General features: G+C 47.4%; 1 protein-coding gene across 2 annotated transcripts in view; it reads left to right on the forward strand.

Annotated features, from left to right (window-relative positions):
- The first annotated feature begins 3698 nt into the window (after positions 1–3698).
- Positions 3699–12686, forward strand: part of Dchs2 (dachsous cadherin-related 2) — a 213542-nt gene continuing 204554 nt past the window's right edge. For both annotated transcript variants that reach the window (XM_016003822.3, XM_042279201.2), the window contains exon 1: positions 3699–7410. In XM_016003822.3, coding sequence (XP_015859308.1) covers positions 5419–7410 — 1992 coding nt within the window. In that variant the 5' untranslated portion in view covers positions 3699–5418. The remainder of the gene's footprint in view (positions 7411–12686) is intronic.

A 12686-nucleotide genomic window follows, 5' to 3' on the forward strand; every position in this document is an offset into this window, starting at 1 on the left:
TCTCACTGATTCTGGAACTCAAAGCTTGGCTTGAGTGGCTGGCCAGCAAGGCCCAGAGCCTCTTGTCTCCAAATGCCCACAGCTGCATTACAGCGTCATTGTGCCAGGCTTTTTACAGGGGTTCTGGAGATCTGAACTCAGTTCCTTATGCATCTATGGGAAGTATTTTGTAACCTGAGCCATCACTCAGCCCCAGGACTCTGGCTTTAAAAATATAAGAACACAAAATGTACATATACCAAATGCAGGATATAATAATAACTACAAAGTAATTCCCATGTCTTAAAAAAAACCCTGCATTGGTCAGGATTCTCTAGAGCTTACTTCATCTACCTAAATATCTCTTATTTCATCTATCTAATTATCTTTATATCTATCTCTATATCTGTCTATCTACAACCTATCAATTTTCTATCATTTACTTATTAAGTATCTATCATGCATCTACTTATCAATCATTTAACTATCAATATCTATCTATCAATCACTTAGCAATTAAATATTTATCTTAATCCTATTTGTTTTTATATAATAAATTGGCTGTCTTGATTATGGATCCTGGCAAGTTCAACATCTGTATGAAAACACTGTAGTTTAGATGTGGACTATTCTCCAGAAGTCCTTCTTCCCCAAGGTGGTTGATTTGGAGGTGGCAGAGCTTTTAGCAGGTAAGCCTTAGTGGTGAGGGCCCTTCACCCCATTGAGGGTGTGGTCTTGAAGGAGACTCTTATGTTCCAGACACTTCTTTCTTTGTTTCTCTTCCTGGTCATGTGTTGGGAAATTTCCATCTACTCACTACATGAAGTACTACCTCATCCACAGTAACTGGGCCAACTGAAGATGGATTGAAACACCCAAAAAATTGAACTAAAAAAGAACATGTTTCTTTACATAAGATAATCATGTCAGGCGTTTTATTATAGTGACAGAGAGCTAACCAACACAGGCAGTTAAGCATGGAAACTCAGTTGGGATTTCTATGCTACAATCTTGAGATAGCATATTCTTTTCCCTTTTGTTTGAAAGGCCTTCAAGTGATTGGATGATGCCCACCAGCCACCCCATTATGGAAGGTAGGTTCCTTGACCTCCATGACCCCGATTATAAATACTGATGACATACCAAATAATTTCACAGCAATAGCTAGACTGCTACGTGACTGAATGACAGGCCACCACAGCCTAGTCAACCTGATCTATAAAATGGAACTAGCTCAAGCTCCAAATAGTTTTTGACGCACATTTTTTTTTTTTTTTCAGAAACAGTTGATTGATGGCACTGGTAACTTCAGTGCTAGGGGGCTCCCTGACACTGTGGTCCTCAGAGCGTCTGTTCCTGGGGAGAATATTAGAAAGCCTCTAATATTCACATCTCTCAAGCTCCTAAGCCCTTGCCGTTAACTTTTATTTCCAAATAACTGATGTCTTTTGGTGTCACTTCCAAGAAATCACTTCCTGTGGCCATTCTCTGTCCCCTTCACACCCCCAAACATGCTGTCTATCCCAGAAACTCTTTTTGCACTCTGCCTAACTTGTTCAAAAATTCATTATATCACTGTAAGGCTATCCTCGAGAATTCAGAAGACAGTGCACTTAAAGGAAACTGCAGAGATAAACAGCCAGCAGAGGACTCAGTAAATGACCATGAACCTGAGAGCAGAGCTACCTTCAGGGACCACTGCACTGCTCACCACCTGGGTGACATGGGTCACATCACTGGCGGTGTCCCTAAACCTCAATTTCCACACCTGCAAGACAGGACTAATTATTTTAGTTCTCATCTTAAAGGGTTGACATGAGATGCTCTGAATTTTGTTTTGAGCACTTTATAACCATTTGTTCTATTTAATTATTACAGTGCAAAGAACTGTCTCCAGTCAAGGAGGAAGTGATTTTCAAGATGGCCAACCCGTTCTACTGAGACCATATAGCATCTGGTGAGGATGTGCCCCGGCCTCTCCAGCTGTGATAGTTTCTGCTCATGATTGTGGTAATTTTACATCCTCTTCCTTTAGATGCTCGGGGCTGAGAGGCGAGAGCTGAGATTACAACTCACTTCTAGAACGTTTCCCCACAAGAACATGACTGTAAGGCAGTGTCAGGGGATGCTTCCTGTTTGTGATGCACTGGACTGTCTCTTTTAAAGTTCCTAATATCCTCTCATTGTTCCCACTTAAGAAAAAGGGACAGAAACTTAGCAAAAAGGGGCTCCCTAGCCACACCATGGTCCTCCCTTCAAAAGCCCGGACATAGGCTGGTCTCTTGCAGGGCGTTGAGACTCCATCCCCAAAACTGTTTCACATGTTTTGGAAGTTCTCTTCCTTCCTTTCCAACAGAAAATTGGATTTTTCATCTAGAAATCTGCTCAAAACTGTCAGGGAAGGGTACTGAGACATAGTCAGGAACCCTGACATTGCATGTGTGTGCGTGGGCATGTGCGTGTGCGTGTGTGTGTGTGTGTGTGTGTGTGTTTCAATTATAAAACCAAGGACCAATGAATTAACAGGAAAGCAGGCATCCGAAGACCCAACTCTCCATTGTTTCTAAAGTAAACCTCTGTTAACAAAGTGTGTGTCAGTGCCCCATGCAGAAAAAGATCCTGCCTTTTCTTTTAATCTCCAGTAAATATTGGGTGACAATACACTTTACAGGTGAGTTGAAAATGTTCCAAGTAGGAGAGACCCAGGGAACTTGGTAGGGTGAAAAAAGCCAAGGCAAGGTCAGGATTCACCACAGTGAAGGATCTCAGCGCCAGCCAATCAGGTTTTAGTTGTGGTTTCACAGCTCCGTTTTAAAAGTTCATTCTTGCCGGGCAGTGGTGGTGCACGCCTTTAATCCCAGCACTCGGGAGGCAGAGCCAGGCGGATCTCTGTGAGTTTGAGGCCAGCCTGGGCTACCAAGTGAGTTCCAGGAAAGGCGCAAAACTACACAGAGAAACCCTGTCTCAAAAAAACAAAACAAAACAAAACAAAAAACCAAACCCAAAACCAAACCAAACCAAACCAAAACAAAAAGTTCATTCTTTTATCTGCCCATCAGCCATTCCACTGGTCACACATAGTGAAGAGTGACCTACTGTGCACTAGACACTCCCAGACTAGTGGGGGATGGTCACTAAAGCAATGCCTCCTGTCTGTGAAGACGGTAATAGAGTAATAGAACAAACAGATGAACCAGACAAGCTGCTCTCAGGCACTCAAGGGTGCTCTGAATGAAATTCAATGAGGATCTAGGTTTCCCCTGGAGGGGCTACTAGAGGGAGGATGCTCAGGGAGAAGTCCCCTCCCTTCAGTTGGCATCTGAGTTGAGACCTGAATGAGAAAGGGTCTGCTCTGCAGGGCAGGAAGAGATCTACAGGGAAGCTCCAGCCACTCGAAGGTTCTATGATGACAGTGAGAAGAGCAAGGCAGGCCAACTAGGAAGGAGCCTGGAACAGTTTGAGTACTGAAGATCTCCTGCAGGTTCTGAACAGGACTTAAAGTGGCTTGAGTTGGCTTTCGAAACTCAATCTGAACGCTTGATGGAGAGCCACTTATAAAGGGACCAGGGAGAAGACTCCTGGTGCCTTGCGTCAGGTGGGAAAGAAGGCTCCAAAGTCTCGTCAGATCTCCGAATGCTTAAGGGTACTTCATTGATAAAAAGGAGGCGGACTTTATTTTAATAGTATCTCTATTTACATACAACACATCTACTGCACGGAAAATGGTTTTATTATTATTGTGTCGGAGGTAGAGGGTGGTGTGGCTGCTGATTAGCAGTGATATGCATAGGCCACTGAATTTCAAAAGGCATCTCTCTGGGGTTACTGGGGACCAGTATGCTGGGCTTTTTTGGCTCTCCCTCTAGCCCAGAACAGTATCTAGGAAATTAATTCTTCCTTCTGGCCGAAATGCAAAACTGCAGAAACCTTCCGCTACATACATATGGCTGGCCATTCTCAAGAGGGCAGACTTCTTCGCTGGAGCATACTTTATTAGAGGCCATTTATCAGTTTCTACCGATAATTATAAATAACTGGAGGGAAACGGAGACAGCGCAGGCGGAGTGGGATTGTCTTCGGGTTCAGCCCCACGCTACTTTGGAAGTGGTCTCCACAGCAGGTCCCTCACAACGTTCTTTCCTTAGGGGTGGAGGAAGAGCTTAGGTGCTGGTGCTTAAGCCATGCGGTCCGTCTGCCCATAAATCACGATCATAAAATGTGCTGGGAGGTATGATGGCGCTGGATGCCTAAAAAGGTTGGCAAGCCCCATCCATTGTCGTCATCACGGGTGGCAGAGGCGAGTGACAAGACGCCCGCACGTCGCTGAATAGTAGCGCGGCACAATAAAGCGTGCTTTACACCATGTGTGTCACAGATTTTGTTGGTTTTCTGGAAGGGCTTATTTTTTTTTCCCTTTCTTTCCAAGTTCCGCCTTCTTTGCAGTCAAACTGGCCCCAGCTGTGCATCGGCCTTTGACTCCATCTGGCCTTCCGTTAGGGACGAGGTTCTCTCGCCAAATAGAGAGCACAAGTTTGGCTCCCCAGAGTGATCATAATAACCCCTAACCTTCTTCGCTCGGCCCTAGTCAAGGGCAAGCCCGCCCAAGGGGCTGTCCGGAGGATGGAGGGGGAGCGTGCGGGCAGTCAGCTGGCCTCACCCCCAACCCGGTACACTTTGCACGCAAAGCCAGGCCAGACAACCGGTCTGCGTCTCCTCCATCAGCACCACAGTCCTGGGCTGAATGTCCAGCCGACCGGCTCCTTTTTAGTCCTGCTACAGAACCGAGGCTGTCAGGTTGGAATTCTCCCTGGTGCCAGGCGCATCACGCATGGGGAGGGGACTGAGGAGTAGGGGGCTGGGTCAGAGAAGGCGCTGCGCAGTCCCCAGCGCCCGGGGACGCCGGTGGAGGTGGGGTGAAGAGCTACGGTCCCTGTAGCAGCGGGCTGCGGGAGCCGCGCCTCCCACCGTTCCTCCCACCCTGCGCCCTCTCTCAGCTTCCCCGCCCTTACTCCACCCACTTCCCGGCCAGATTCCCTTCCTCCCTGTGTGCGCGCTTTAAATAATTTCCTCCTTTTTGGCAAAAGAAATAATGCACCTGACTTTACCAGGGGGAAACAGCCAGCCGAGCAGAACAAGGAACAGATGTAAAAAGAACAGAAGAGAGGAAAAGCTATGGAACTTGCTTAAAGACATCCAGGGGTTGGAGAGGTGGCCGCGGCGGCAGAGGCAGCTAGAGAAGCCCCGCCTGCCTGCGCTGCCGGCAGAGGACGTCTGCACCAGTTGCAGATGTCACCCTGGGAACTCCTGGGTCCTTTGGTTTGTTTGCCAAACAAAGTCTTTTCTTCTCTGGCTCAGATACTGAAGAGGCTCCTGGATTGTTCTGCGGTCCCGCCACAAGCTGGCCGCTATCCGGAGCCTTCCTAAAGAGCTGGGGAAGAAATGAGCTCTGCTGGGCGGAGGATGGGCGAAGGGCGTCAGCCGGCGGGGTCACCCCGTGGGCGGCCCTGCGGCTCCGGGGCGCCGCGCTCCCTGCTCCGGTTCTTCGTGCACGCCTGGCTGTGGGCTGCCTCGGGTTTGTCTGCCCAGGTGTTCAACCTCAGCCTCTCTGTGGACGAGGGGCTGCCCCCGGACACACTGGTAGGTGACATTCGTGCGGGGTTGCCAGTCGCGCAGCAGCTGGAAGAGAACGGCTTCTTTCTGTCGGAGGACTCGGAGGACTCCCCGCTGCTGGACGACTTCCACGTGCACCCGGACACCGGCATCATCCGCACAGCACGGCGTCTGGACCGCGAGCGGCGGAACCACTACAGCTTCGTGGCGGCCACGCTGTTGGGCGAAGTGGTGCAGGTGGAGATCCGCGTCAACGATGTGAACGACCACTCGCCCCACTTTCCCCTCGACTCCCTGCAGCTGGACGTGTCGGAACTCAGCCCCCCAGGTACTGCTTTCCGCCTGCCAGGTGCCCAGGACCCGGACGCAGGACTGTTTAGCATCCAGGGTTACACCTTGCTGCAAGCGTCCAACCTGCCCCAGGACCCCGCAGGGCCCTTCTTCCAGTTGCGCTACGGGTCGCCGGGGCCACCTGTGTCGTCGTCTCAGCCGGTGTCCTCAACACCACTGGAGCCCTTAGACTTGGTGCTGCTGAGGCGCTTGGACCGAGAGGAGGCGGCGGCGCACGAGCTGCAGATTGAAGCTTGGGACGGTGGCAGTCCTCCGCGCACTGGCCGCCTGCACGTGCAGCTGCGTGTGCTGGATGAGAACGACAACCCGCCAGTTTTCGAGCAGGCGGAGTACCGCGCCGCAGTACGTGAGGACGCCCAGCCGGGCGCCGAGGTGTGTCGCGTGCGTGCCACTGATCGCGACTTGGGTCCCAATGGCTTGGTGCGCTACAGCATCCGGGAGCGGCAAGTGTCCTTGGCAGGCACAGCTGGCGGGCCACCGGGCGATCCGGGCTATTTCTCGGTGGAGGAGCTGAGCGGCGTGGTGCGGGTGCAGAGACCTTTAGATCGCGAGCAGCAGGCCTGGCACCAGCTGGTGGTCCAGGCACGCGACGGGGGCGCAGAGCCAGAGGTAGCCACCGTGCGCGTGTCTATTGATGTGCTGGACGTGAATGACAACCCGCCCGCCATCCACCTGCTCTTTCTTACCGAGGGAGGCACGGCCCGCATCTCTGAGGGCGCCCGTCCAGGAGACTATGTGGCTCGAGTTTCGGTGTCCGACGCAGATGGTGACCCAGAGAAGGAAGAGGAGGCTACCGGGGTGCTTGGTGCACGCCTTGGGGCAGGTAGCATCAAGCTGTCCTTGGAGGGTGGGAATGGAGCCTTCGCGCTGCAGCCAGGCGGCCCTCCTGGAGTATTTTTCCTTTGCATCGAGGGCCTCTTGGACAGGGAAAACCGAGATCTATACGAATTAAGACTAGTGGCCACGGATGCAGGGTCTCCACCATTGAGCACCGAGGAGTCTCTGCTGCTCTGGGTCTCGGACCTCAACGACCAGCCACCTGTCTTCAGCCAGGAGTATTACTGGGCCTCGGTGTCCGAGGCCGCTGTCCCAGGGACCTCGGTGGTTTGGGTCAGCGCTTTGGATGCCGACCAGGCTGGCACAGATCACGCCAGGCTGCGATATGCGCTAGTGCAACTCTCGGGTCCCTGCGACTCTGAGGCTCTGTCACCCAAGGCAGAGTGCGTCCCATCCTTCAGCATCAACCCTGACAATGGTTTGATCAGCACTCTCAGAGCTCTAGACCGAGAGGTTCAGGAGGCAGTGGAGCTGAGAGTGGTGGCCCAGGACTTCGGAGAGCCTCCACTTTCTGCCACGTGCCTGGTGAGCATTACTGTGGACGACGTGAACGACAATGAGCCCGTTTTCCGGTGGCAGGTGTATAATGTCACCCTGGCTGAGCATGCTCCAGTTGGACATTGCTTCCTGCAGGTGAGTGTATCAGGTCTCTCGGTCCAGTTCAAAGCCTGGGATGGTTGGTGAGGATATAAGTCTGTCTGGGAAAAGGTGACATGGATGGTTGTGTCCTGGTTCCAGAAGCAAGGATAGCTGCTGTAGACCCTCCAGTGAGAGGCAAACACATTACCTAATCCCCACAGCTTTGTATCATGTCTTGGTCATGTGGTCTCTAAGGTCAGGAGACTTTTCTTGGTTCTTTCTTCTGGGAGCCCAGTTTCCTTCATACAGGAGTGCCCCCATATCTAATTGCGAGGGACCACCCATTGTCCCAAAGCAGATATCAGGCCATAGTCAATAGAACACACTTTTGAGACCTTTATATGGTGTCTCAGGACTCAGGGTAGTCTTCATGTTTTCAAACGTTGAATGCTTTTGAACGACCCCCCTCCAAAGACCCTCTGAGGGCATTTCCCACCTTCTTTATGAGTTTACTAAGGTTATTGAGGACCGCGAGACATTGTAGCCATCGTGTTTGTGGCCTGAGATCCTCCAGAGGACTTCACTATGGAGGAGCAGAGAATCACTGCATCCCATCATATTTACCTCAGGCCCTGTCCTGTGCTTTGCTGTTTGTGGGGTATTCTCTAGAGTTCTCAGGATCTCTTCTGCACCTGCCAGAGTGCTGTGTTCTGCCCCTCAGGCTGTCCTTCCTTATTGCTTCCATTCTATTCTTACCTGGCGTGAGTGAGACACACACATTGCCAAGATTGACTTAGTTACTCCAGGATGACTTGAGGGGATAAAGAGGGTAAAGATGACTGACTGCTGGACCAGGCTTCAGTTAGCACTGAGTCTAGTGGATTTCAACCCTCTGCCCTGTACTCTCCTCTTTTCAGTGAGGAGGCCCAGGCTTTAGCTTTTATAAAGTACACCCCTGACAACCTTTAGAAAAGTGAGATGTTTTCATACTGTACAGAACGGGCTTCGTGATTGCTTATATCTTTTCAGCTTTGTAGTGAAGAGTAATCTTAATCCCTTCTCTAGCTCCCGGTCTCTGGAAATGTGGGTCATGACCATATGAGATCCTATGATAGACTATGCAGGTTGTAAAAAGTAAGACAACTCCCCAAGACCAAAAATTACTTCAAAATTAGACTTAAACCAAATTAGAGGAATTCCTGTGTTGTATCATGTGACTTCACTACAGTCTTGCTTCTGAATACGCAGACAACATGTGCAGTTGGCATTTCATGTGTCTGCCAATCACGTAGCACTGGCGAACATTCCCAGAAATACCTGTGCTCAGACTAGGAGTCTCATTTGAACTGCAGTGTTTACTTTTATTTTTATTGTTATTTTACTATATATAGCAATATGAATTTATTTATATATTATATATCTATAATTTATATGATTATATGTATAATACATACTTATATATAATATATAATATATACTTATATATACTTTGTGCTTAAGAAAGATTCAGGGTCTGCTGTAGCCATACTTAGCTTTTGAACTTACTATGTAGGGTTCCACCTCCCAAGCTGTGGGACTGCAGGTTTGCATTATCTGCCTTTTTTGCTCTTAGTAACATAATGCTTTAACTATAGAAAATAAATACCTTTAACATCTCCCCACCTTTATTTCTCAATATATAGATAACAAATCAGTATTTCATAGGATTGTTTTGGGTTAGAATGCTTGCTTTTAAAAACTACTACCTAAGCTGTTGACTTTCATAAAACTGTTCAGTGAATTTTGACTTGGGATTGTAGAGAATTTTCAATAATTTCTGACATGGTCCTAAACATACACCTGTAATTTTGTACTGTATATTTACGTGAAGCCATGTTCTCAACATTAGTGATTACAAAATCAAAATGTGGATTAATTCTGAAAAATACTGAAGATATTCTATATCGTGCAGTATCAAATATTCAGCCAAGAGCTGTGTAAAATTAAACAAAATTACCCATCGTATTAGTATTCAAATTTGGTTTTGTCTTAATAAATGGTAAAATTATCTATATACCAATTACCATAAAATAAATTTATGTGTGATTCATCATCAATAGATGTTTAATTTACATACCTATTTTATAAACGTGGAGGCCCAGGGTAATATGATATAAAGATGTCACACATAGTATAAGAGTCTCCACTCCAGCTTATTAGCAGCTCTGAGTTATTCAAAGGTGGTTTGAAAAGCAGTTACTACTCCCTGCTGAAACAGAGGAGTCCACAGGTATTAGAGGCTAACAACACCAAAGTCTTTCATCTCTTTAGATAGAGTCTGATGTTATATGGGCTAGAGGCCATTGTCTGCTTGAAATGGAGACAGCCTTGAGAGGGACATGTATTAGTTCTACCACTATCCAGAGGTCAGCCAAGTAGACTTAGGAACACCGAAGAAGAGACTGAGAAATGCAGGAACCCATTGATGCCTGGCGCCATCAGATTTTAACAATAAAATCATGACAGGGGAAAGGTTAGAACGGGTGATTTCCAAGATTTCTTCTGCTTGGGAGGCCTGCTGATCTTGGCACGATACTAATAAAATATAGCTTTGTTTGAAGGAGAAAATATGGATTCATTGTGACTCTTTTGATGAGAATCCATCTATAGAACTGTTTCTCAAACTGTGAAATGGTTCTGCCACCAAAGATGAAGCTATCCCCTCACGTCCCCATGTGTGCTGGACCCATTGTGGTGGCTCATCTGGGCTCAAGCTGCATCTCTGAGGACTCCAGCGTCCCCGTGCTCCTGGAGACAGCATGGAATTGTGCTGATTAGACTTTCTCGAGATTCCAGGCATCTGTCTGGCTATTGATGAGTTGTAGAGACCCTCTCCTTGCTGACTTCAGTGGCTTCCCCTCAGTGGCTGTGTGAACTTTTCTAGTCCTGTGGCTGTGACTGTCCCCTGAATTCTAGGGTGTTTTCTTTCTGTGTTTTTATTCTCCCCACTTTTTTCTTTGCCCTCTCTTTCCCTCACCCACTCCCTTTCCACTGTTCCTGTTTAGTTTCTCAATATAGTCTCATTACATATCCCAGCACTCACTTTCCTTCTGCCTTAGCCTTTCACATAGTGAGATTAAAACTGAGTCAAAAATCACCCTTTCTCTCTATAAGTTGCCGATCTCGAGTATTTTGTTATAGTAAAGAAAGCTGACTATGACAGCTAGCTCTGTGGGCACTTGCCTCAATGACTTCATTCCTTTCTCCCTACCTGCTCCTCATGGAAAGCCACTTCTTAGCAATGTACTACCCAGAATTCCTTTCAGTCTCTTGGTGCCATTTTGGTCTAGAGTAAGGCTTCTCAAACTTTTCCACTGATACCTCCTTTGTTCTGAGAAATTTTTATGTGATCTCTGGCACATAACACAAGCATACACATTAAACATCTACTGATAATAAATCATAAGATAATTGATCAGTATATATACTTACTTAATATATATATATTTAAATACATGTAATTGATTGGTATATAACGTATTTCCATTTATTAAAGAAAAAGCAGATTTACATAATAAGGAGATGAATGTGCTCGGTTAATTTTACATAAAGAAGAAACTTGGGTGCATATTTAATGTTGCAATAAGTAGAATATCCTCAGTATGTTTCAGAATTGATCTACAGTTTAGTTTTATAATCATTGTTGCTGAGAATGCTGCCTCGCACAAGTAATGTAGTACAAGATGGCAGAAGTATGTCGGGGCTAGTTCAGAAATTCTTGGAAATTCTGTCTTAATCTCAAGCCAAAATCCATTGAATTTTTTTTTTTTAAAGGAAAGTCAAGTCAGCAACTTAGAAAGCAGTGTTTAAAATCAAACATTCTGACACAAAGCAATGCAATTTGTTCACGCTAAGGCATGATGGGGGGACATATTAAAAGTCTTTGTTTTCTGTAATTAAAACCTTATGCTGCTGGAAGAGTAGACACACTTTGTATGAACAGTCAACGTCCTGCTAACACACAACAGCCTGGAATCTGAGCTGAAGTGATTCAGGCAGGGTTTATGAAGGTTGCCTGGTGTCTTGGCAGGTGTGGTGCAAAGTGCGTGTGCTAGGTGTTTAGGGCCAAGGCTGCAGTAAAGTTGCACTCTGCAGCATGGGTAACTGCTGCCACAATCCCTGGATTCATTACGTGGGGGATTTTCACTCCATTTTTGGTTGTCATGCATTTAGAAACCTTTTACTTTTGCCAAATGTTTTGCGACCCCCACACTGAATGATATGACTGCATGGGATTATGATACACAGTTTTAAAAGCTGTGGTTTTGACAGAGAGGGATTCATTCCCAGACATCCAGCAGCTGTCCACGTCCAGTTCAGGTGTCTAACTTGAGAATACTTTTTTCTCAGGTCACACTGCCCCTAAAGCTAACTTCAGCCTCCAAAAGAGGCTCCCCTCTGCTGTGATGTGAACTGCACTCACAACCCCTACTTAGAAGCCAATTGGAAGACAGTGTTAACCAGACCTCTCATACCTGAGTGGCACAAGCATGGGCCCAGGACTATTCCTTCGTAGCCCCTCAAGAACCAGGAGAATTTACCCACTAACTCGTTTATTTAATCAAACGGCCACATCCATTGAATAAAGGACCACAGAGGAACAAATATTTACTGAGTATCTATTACACCGCAGAGCAGTTCTTGGTACTGGGACACTGCTGGGTACAGTGGGCAGGTCCATCAGAGGTGTGAGCCCGGTGTTCTGGCCCTCTTCCCCATCAGCCTCCTGAGTGAATGGCATCTGCCTTCCACTTGGTGCCTGTATCCCCTGTTCTGAACTTCCTCTGCCACCACACTAAATCCTGCCTGCCAAACAGCATTTCTATATGTTCTCCTCATCCACATCCAATGGGCTCTTCAACCTTGTGACCTCATTTATCCCTGGAGCGTTTTGGACTTGTACCCCCTACTTCCTCTTTTCTGGATGCGTCTGCCCCCTGCCCCCCCCCCCCACGTCTTTTCTCTCACTGCCTTCCTTCCTGCCTCTCTCTTGCCTGTTTCTCTTTTTTTCCTCCACTTCACACTCAGGATGGCAGCGGCTTCTGAAGTTTCTCTCTTCCTTCCACCTCTCTTTTTTTCTTTACTCTCTCCCTTTTCCAACATTCTCAGAACCCTCTTTTCCCCATCCGAAGGGTCAACCTCCCTTATAAGCTTCAGATTAATTCTCAATTTGTTTTTTATTATTTTGGTCTGGTGGGTGCATGTTTCGACTGCATGCATTTGGCATCTCAAACCTAACCTTCCCCAGCTTAAATGCATGGTCCTCCTCCTTCTTCTCTCTTCCCCCTTGC

Source organism: Peromyscus maniculatus, chromosome 6 (assembly GCF_049852395.1).
Source record: "Peromyscus maniculatus bairdii isolate BWxNUB_F1_BW_parent chromosome 6, HU_Pman_BW_mat_3.1, whole genome shotgun sequence".
NCBI classification, from domain to species: Eukaryota; Metazoa; Chordata; class Mammalia; order Rodentia; family Cricetidae; genus Peromyscus; species Peromyscus maniculatus.